Source organism: Malurus melanocephalus, unplaced genomic scaffold, assembly GCF_030028575.1.
Source record: "Malurus melanocephalus ecotype Western Australia unplaced genomic scaffold, MMel_1.1 scaffold_16, whole genome shotgun sequence".
NCBI lineage: Eukaryota > Metazoa > Chordata > Aves > Passeriformes > Maluridae > Malurus > Malurus melanocephalus.
In genome coordinates this window covers 237612-246474 of record NW_026623248.1, presented here as the reverse complement: position 1 = coordinate 246474, position 8863 = coordinate 237612, and the positions used below count along the sequence as shown (strand labels likewise).

Below are 8863 nucleotides of genomic sequence, written 5' to 3'. Positions count from 1 at the left end.
GAGAGCCACTCAATGCTCTCTCCACACCAGAGCAAAGGGAAGCTCACCATTCCAAAGCTCTCCCCACAGATATGTCCATTGAGGAGGAAAAAAAAAAAAGGAAAAAAAGAAGAAGTGGAAAACATAGTGATCATTATTTGTTTATTTGAATAAATAATACAACTGTCAAAAACCATGCATAAACACTCCTGCTGTGAATTTTAGCAAACATAGCATTGCATTGTAACTTGCTTACAGTACAAAACTCTTATCACTAAGACGGATGTCTCCAACATATGACAAGTCCAGAATTTTATCTGCAAGGCTGGTTTTTAGTAGTTAGAAACCCAGAGTAAACACTGTTAAAAACAGTAGAAAAGACCATTAAAAAATACATTAATACTGAAAGCACTGGGGTGTGGGGAAGAAGAGTAAGAAATCCTAGAAAGTTTAAACTGATTTTAAAAGATCTGTCACTGTTGGCTTTTAATCTCTAAAAACAGAATGCAGCTGAGGACTATCTGAGCTTTTTCTGTTGTAATGCAGCTCACTGTAACTGAGTATGTCAATAGATGCACCTAAAAGTCTAGTTGTGTGGACTCGAAAAGACAGACACTCATTTAATACTTACAAATGTGGRAGCCTTAATGCTGCAGAGCATTCAGCATTCTAGATGAACACAACAGGATTCAAGACTGGTACCCATATGTAAAACCCCAGTAACACAAAGACRTCATGAATAACATTTCTAACACTGACTCAGCTTTTTGAGAGGCAAAGAAATATTGTGCATGTGTCATGGAAGGCATGACAAAAGCAGGCATTCAGAGAAGCTTTACCTACACTGCTCCTCCTGCAAACTGGACTRACTGCAGTGAAGCTACACTTGAGTTCAGTCTGCCCTGCTGATGATCTGGTTAACAATAAACACAGTGTCTACAGAGCAGTGAGATGGCCAAGCAGCAAGGAGCCAAGGAACGAAAGGAGCATTTTCCCTGTGCAACATTTACCAGCAGAMAAAACCATAACAGCACCAAGAGGGCTGTGACACCTGCCCCCAGCCTGATCCAGTGGCTGACAGGGACAATATTAACATGAGGAATGCTAAAGGAGACCCACTGTTGTAGAAAGAGAACTCTGGTTTCTGTACATGGACCAGAAACACATAATTGAAAAAAACAGACACCCTTTAGCCTGTCATAACCTGCTCACCTCTGCTCACACATCCTGAAGATGACAGCTCTATGGTCCCAGCTGAGAAACAGCCATTCCCTTTCCAAAAGCCAAATCACTCTCACCAATCTCTTCTTCTAATCCTCTGTTTCCTTTTGATATTATCACTGCTTGCAATTTCAAAAACTGGGCTCTCTGGAGGTCTTTCCCAGCAACTCAGAGAACATAAATACTTGAATATCACCTGGAGGGGGAGTGGAATGACAACTTTCTAACAGACCACAAATTTCCACAAATAAACCCACATTAAACTAAAGGTCTGAGAGACCTTTCAGTTCAGTGACCTCCCAGCCTCATGATACCTTTACTTCCCACACAAAAGTWAGAACAATTTCATTAACCAGGCCTCAGCACCCATGCAAGTCTCCTCTGTTGGTGTTTGGTAGAGTTTAATGGCCCCATCTGAATTGTACAGCATAGTTGCTCTAAGCTCAGTATAAATAGCGAGAGGGCAGCTCCTTCCTAAACCACAATGATCCCCCCGAGAGCCTTACAGAGCAGAGGAGATCTGAATTTTTCATGCAAAGGAAGGACAACTTCCATCTTTTTTTTTGAGAGGTGTGAGGAGAGGTGACCCAAGTAATCCAAATTCTAGAACTCAGAACCCAAAAATACAAACCAAAGAAGCAGAAGGTCATTTCTCTCCCTTTGAGATGAAAAAAACATTTGAGAAGGGAAGGAGAAAATCCCAATTGTACAATTATACCATTCAAATAGCATGTTTCCTCCTGAACTTGAGTTCAAARGCAAATCATGTTTGGTGTAAGAAATTCATTTTTAGGGAAAAAAGATGCCTGCTTACAACAGGACTCAAGTGAGGTCATGGAGCAGAGCAGTTCCACTGCTCCTCTTCAGGGAAACACTCTGCCTGGTGTTTCACCAAAGGAATGGCTGCCCATAAAACAGAAGTTGCTGCTGTGATACATGAAAGCAGCAATCAAATCTCTCCTCTATATGCTCAAAGGAAAAGAGTGATATTGTATGCATATTCCACAAATCATTTACTCTGGAAATGCCAAACCCATTTTTTGTACAAAGCTCCCCTCAAAAATCTCCTGTTCCAGCACAGCTCCCTGCACACAGCCCTGCACCAACCMCATCACCAGGCAGGAGCAGCTCCACAGATGAGCCCAAGCTCATCATTCCCCTGTGAAGTGTCAGAAAGGACTGGGGGCAAAGGCACTGAYCCAGCCTGTGCCTGTGTGACCAGCTCCTCACTGACCTGACCAAAGCTGCCTGATTAATGAGTGACAGTGGCCCTATCAACCAAATTTCTCCTAGAAAAGAATTTAAATAAAAATAGACATCAAAAGATTAGTTGGTCATCCCATTGCAAGACTTATTCTGTGTAAACACTGAATGGAAGTAACACTGAGTAGAACGAGGTGAACACAAAAACAGAAGCTTTTGCCATTAGCTTCAGACAGTGCCTGTAATTCCCCCCAGCCCAACCCACCCAACAGAACACATAAAACCTTACTTAAAACTCAGCTTCTCAATAAATTCCAATGCTGATTTTCTACTGTTCACACTTAAGCCTGGAAAATCATCAAATGCCAGTTGCAACCAAGGAATATGCAAAAGAAACTGTTTTTGCAGAAGCAGAGTCTCTAGCCATGAGGAAGGTCTTGCGTTTCCCTGCTTATTAAACAAGTTAGTGGTATTTTTTCTTTCTCAAAAGAACATTTGTGGATTATAGCAAACAGATCCACTTGGTAAAAGTGTCAAATATCTACACAWTTTCAAGTGACCTAGAGAACACACATGCATCATTTTTAGTGGAATTGTCTTACAAACAGCTACAGAGAGAACACATCARCTGTAGGAAGAATGCATGAAGTAAAGCATAAGGCACAATGGGAGCATGCAGAGGGTGTTTATTGTAACTTCTGCCCGAGGAGGCTGAAGGATGAAGAGACCTCAGCAGCTTCCAGAATCATTCAACATTCTTGTACTTCGTGAACAGGTTGTACAGAACCCTGAGGGTAGACTTCAGGTCCAAGTTGACAACATCTGTGGAARAAAAGGAGAAATCCTTAAATTGYATTWTCTTTTCCSYTGTTTGTCCTGACAGGAAAAAAAGTCCCCACATTTCTGAGCTGGTGGATTCAGGAATAAAAAAAAACCTATAGGACATGACCTGTAGGGGCCTATTTTGTTTACACCTGTACAAAGATACAGTAACGGATTTAACAAGACCTCTTCCTTGCAAGCACTGCAGRAAGCATGGRCTGTAGTGATAAAAATTATGTTTTRCTCTAGACAACATTTTTCCYTMAATCCTGCAACTAATTAAACCAGTTGGACAGCCAGGCCCACCACCTCAAATCCTGGGGGCAATTTGGGGAATCTCATGGCAGAAAAAACATTGAGGGGCTGGAGCGTGTCCAGAGAAGGGAAYGGAGCTGGGGAAGGGTCTGGAGCACCAGGAGGGGCTGAGGGAGCTGGGGGGGCTCAGCCTGGAGAAAAGGAGGCTCAGGGGGGACCTTCTGGCTCTGCACAACTCCCTGACAGGAGGGGACAGCCAGGGGGGATCGGGGTCTGCTCCCAGGGAACAAGGRACAGSAYRAGRGGAAATGGCCTCAAGTTCTATCAGGGAARGTTTAGATTGGAYRYTGGGAAAGTTGATGACTGGATATCATCAGCAAAAGGGTCATCAAGCATCAAAACAGCTGCCCGGGGAATTGGTGCAGTGCCCATCCCTGGAGCAATTTAAAAGCTGTGTASATRYRGCACTTGGGAATGKGATTTAGTGGTGAACMAGATGGTGCTGGGTTAATGGTTGAACTCAGTGATGTCAGAGATCTTTTCCAACCTCARCAATTCTATGATTCTAATTCAAGAGGCATTTACTACCCAATTCATGCCAAAGGACATGGATTCACCTGACAGGTTTCCCAGCSTTTTGATGAACAAACAATGGATCAGAGCACAACATTAACAGAGCACACTACACACACTTTTTYTTTTTTACAGGGCTTCAGATTCTCTGTCAAAATTAATTACTGTTCTGTGAAACACATATTACAGAACTGCCAAGATTTTACAAATAAAACTACAGTGACAAGTGATTTCCAAGATGTGTCTGTCCTCTCCATGGGAGCTTTCCAAGAGCCACAGTCAGTTCTGCAGGCAGTTCCAGCCTCACAGACACCACACAGGCACACTCACTCCAACAGCTGGGAACTGCTGCTGAGAATGGCCACACACAGGGAACAGGAGGGGAAACACACCAGAGACTGTACATCCTGCAGCAGCAAAAAGCAAAAAAAGGAATGCTGTATGAGCTAATTTGGCTTTTTAGCTTATATTAATAATTAAATTTTCCATCGGTAAAATGCTTCAAGCATATTTTGCTGCTTATTGAAGATACACACTTTATCCCAAGCATTTCACCACTCATGATAATGTAAGGATGTAAGAAAGCCTTATGGAAAGGTAACCTCTTCTTGTTTTGATCATTCTTGTCATCATTCTTTGCCCCAGTTTAAAACAACAGTACTGACAGGATATATAGGCATTTAATTCTGTCTTCTGCATTTTTCCCCCTCTATAACTGGCTCCACTATTTGTTAATCTATTTACTATCACTACTTTGTCTCATTTTAAGTCAGACCAAACATTTCTTGGGGGCTCTTCATTCTTCTTTGCTCTGTGGAAGCTTCTAACACATACACAGTTTGTAAAACCAGGAATAAAAATTGCTCGTTTAGCAGTCCTAAAGTTTTAATTCCTCTTTTTATCCCTAGTGCAAGGAACAATGCAGACCTCATCAATAAATAATTTTCAAGTTCAGAGACTTTAAAGGGAAAACTCAGTTTTTACACTTTTTAATTCTGACTCTCACATCCAAATAAATCAAGAACATTGTTTGCTACTGGTTCTCCTAAAAATAACACTTTGGAAAACTGTCAAGGGGCCCCATTCACAGCTCCACTTTGTGGTGCTACTGCTACTGCCTGGGGATGGAGTTGCAGCTGAAATACACCTGCTCTTCTGTTTTTATGCACAGTTTAAAGTCACGTGGCACCACCGTACCTTCAGGGCGAGCTTTTGGTTTCTTCAGTCCTCCATCTTGCATCAGCTCAAAAGCAAAAGAAACATTGTGAACCTGAAAGAGGTAAAGTGTTTAGAATCTCAAGAGTTACAWGGGCATCAAAAAATTTTAATCAGAATTTTTAGCTGCTTTATTCTCTCTATACTCGATGCAGAAAATGATAATTCTATTTAAATCAATATTTAATGTTAAATCAACATTCACATGTTAAAGCATGACAGAAAGTAAATATGAGCCACTCCAAAATGAAAGCCTGTATCATCATAAGGTATTCACTTTTTGATATAAAGTAATTTAAGATTTCCAGATATGCAAGTGTAAAAATGGGATTGGGCCCCACATGGACCAAGAAACCCCATTAAACCCCGKTCTCAGCCTCTACAGCAGAGGCCAGAGAGCTCCCAGTAACAGTTAGAACAGAGCTGCATTTTTTAATCTCCTGCCTGTCCCCAAAGTCAATAACAAGACATCACTGGCCATCCAGGCAACAAGGGATGTAACAGAAACAACCTAACAGAGATGAAAAATACACCTGGGTAAGTAAGAAAGAAKAAATGAGCAAACTACACAGAATTATTTTCAAATGTTAGTCTTTTCTGTGTTATTACCAGCTGCAYTACAAGCAGCATCAACATCATATCAAGGATCCAGGCTGCTTCCTGCATGGCTTTGTGCTAATTCCTTAGTCTCATGGTGCTTTGGCTTCCTCTACTTGAAAATGGAGACAAAAATCAAATTGGGTTTCTCTAATGAAGTAAATGCTTCATGAAATGCTCRGTGGGGGCAGTTCCTGGATAGGCTKTGCAGRGATCCTGCAAAACAATCTGTGCACAACTGCACATAAAGAGCTTCCTGAACAAACCCCCACAGATCACACATGAACAWAAATTCAGAGCAAAGAAAATGGATGGGAAGGGAAAGAGAAAGAAAGTAGGTGTCTCCATTTAATCTCTCCTTTGTCGAACAAACCTTATGATTTAAAGAGATCTACATAGCAGATTTCTTGTCCACACTCACTGAAATTCAGGCAAGGTAATTAGCATTATGAATTCTGTGCAGTTTTGTTACTGCACTTGACAGTTCTGGAGTTACACAGCTTATTACTCAGGACTTTATCACTTTTACCTGCTGCAGTTCCTCCTCACTCCTTGTGACAAATCCAATCACTTTCAATGTAATATTTTTCCCCCCCAAAACACAGAGCCTACTGTTCCTTCTTCAGTTAATAAAACCCCATTTCTCAAGGCAGAATCGCCACCCAAAACCACAACTTTACTTCAGGAATACTGGATAATCTTTATRAATTTCAACCATTAATACTAAAATTATAACAGAACAGATGCTAGTTGCAATACAGCAACCTACATTTCTACAAAGGCAAAAATTTAAGATATTGGGATAAAAAAAGCAAAAGAAAGCTGTAGAGGAGAGTTTGTGTAAAAGGTTACAGATAACAACCCCTACCAGAGATGTACCTTTGCTGGGGGTTGATAGCAACAATCTGTGTGGAAGCCACTATGAAACCCCCATTTTAAACAGTGTTTGCCTTACAAAGCATCTTTTGAATTTAACATCTTTTAACTTTAGCCAATGTTTCCATTCCTGACCTAGCCCCCTCGTGCTGCAGCTCAGCCAACACAAGACGTGTCCTCTGCACTGCAGAGCCTGGCAGAATAAAAAGCAGGGGGCTTTTTTTAACATGTGTTACCGCAGGAGGACCAGGCTCAGAGTATTCTAATCTACCAAGACAAATACACACAGATGCATGTGCACGTCTGGGAACAACTGCAGACAGAAAAGCCTTTGGTTATGACATTAAAACAAAGGCTAAACACTTTTCTCATTGTTAACATGAGGACAATGGAGCAAGTGTGGGGCTGAGACACAAGAACACTTCGGGCAGTACTACAATCTAAAAAATCATTTTCATAATGGAAATTACTATGCAGTACAAAGCACTCATTACTCTTTATTCATCCTGGATACTCATCAGCTTTATGTGTTGCCCAATGCCAGCAAYAGAACACCTTTCTTCCTTAACTATKGGSAATTTACCCATTCATTTCACAAACAATTTTTRGTGGTTTTAACAAGTGTCTCAGCCAGTGACTCTTTGCTACAGCTCCTAAAGARAATACACCAGGTTCTATTTTACCTGGCACAAGAAGAAAGGATGCAACAACAGGAAAAAAACCACGAGATAATAATGCAAAAAGAACAAAGCGTGGAGCTTCTACCCACCTTTTGATCAAAACTTTCAGGTGTTAAGTAGAAGTTGTGAAGTGGAACAAAATAGTCTTCAAGGAGACCCATGAGCAAAACCAAGTASACACCATCTGCAAACTAAACATAAATACTAGGAGAAAGCATCTGTTTGTAAATCAGCATTCATAAACAAGGAGAACAAAGAATGCTTGGCCCAGATTATGTATTTTGAGCTTTTTTGCTAGCATGAAAGTGTGAGATGGTTCAGGAGTTTGTTCTTGCTTTCCTCATGTTCATTTTATTTGCTTTAGGAATACTGTCAACTTCGCTGCAGTATTTAAAAAAAATCCCAAAAAAAATTCCCAAACTTCCTGGGAAACATGTTTGCACATTATATACTCTCAGTCCCACTGCTACAGTATCTGGTCATTTGGATCACAATTCCTCTTTAAATCATGTGTGTTAGACATTTGAATCTTTGCCCTTAATCAAAACTTGAAATCAAGTCTCCCCTGTCTCAGGTAGGAAGTCAAATTTCATCAAATAATCTTTTTCCCCAAGTCAAAGTAGATTGTTTATGGTTTCAGTAAATACTAAATAAAATCCTTTTCAGCCATACTATTCAGCGTTCCCACAACACCAGATAATTACTGACTGGCTAAGGGAAATAACTTTATGGAGTTCTAAGACTTCTCACTTGTGGTCCTGACATGGCACAYGTGACACCCTCTAAAAAATAAATTCTTGGGTATCTCCAAGGCATGAAGTAACAATTTCTTGTGACAGATCAGATCCAGTCACCCATTTATTGCCGCAGAGTTTTAAAACCAGCAAACGAATGACTGGTATTATACTAAGGTAGGCTCAAATTAATTACCCATACTCCTGGTATAATTCTCTGGATATTGGGCTTATCTTTCTGATGAGACAGTAAGATAACCATCTCTCATGCTCAGTAAACTCTGGAAAGAAGATCTGCTTCTGCTTAGTCAAGCCCACATCTGAAAAACTGCAATTTACACAGATTACACACAAGAAGACAAAATACAAAGCCTCTTACCTGAGTTTCTAACTCCGTTACTTCCAGATTCAGTTTATTCAAGTGTTTGTTCACAAAGGTGATCAGAGACTATTAAAAAAAAACCCAGAAACAGTGATGTCAGACTCTACACTGAGTGCTGATGTGAAAGGATTAACATAACCTTTAAGACTTTTTTTAAAACCTAATAAATATGCATGTGTGCTGCCTGCTTTTGCACAAATAAGTACACAGAACTGCCATTTTTGTTGCACCAGATGCCAGAAATCACCAGATGGTGCTGTTACATGCAGCTTACTTTCAGCTTTCCTAGCACATTAAGCAAACTTCAGCATCGTATGAGAATGCTG

The 8863-nt window shown here is 40.6% G+C and overlaps 1 protein-coding gene across 1 annotated transcript in view; it reads right to left on the bottom strand.

The window, feature by feature from the left end:
* Positions 1–132: 132 nt before the first annotated feature.
* The window catches only part of PARVB (parvin beta), a 51741-nt gene continuing 43010 nt past the window's right edge, over positions 133–8863 (bottom strand). Inside the window, exons 10-13 of the mRNA XM_057385503.1 lie at positions 8535–8603; positions 7511–7612; positions 5251–5323; positions 133–3225 (exon numbers count right to left, since the gene is read on the bottom strand). Coding sequence (XP_057241486.1) covers positions 3149–3225; positions 5251–5323; positions 7511–7612; positions 8535–8603 — 321 coding nt within the window. The 3' untranslated portion in view covers positions 133–3148. The remainder of the gene's footprint in view (positions 3226–5250; positions 5324–7510; positions 7613–8534; positions 8604–8863) is intronic.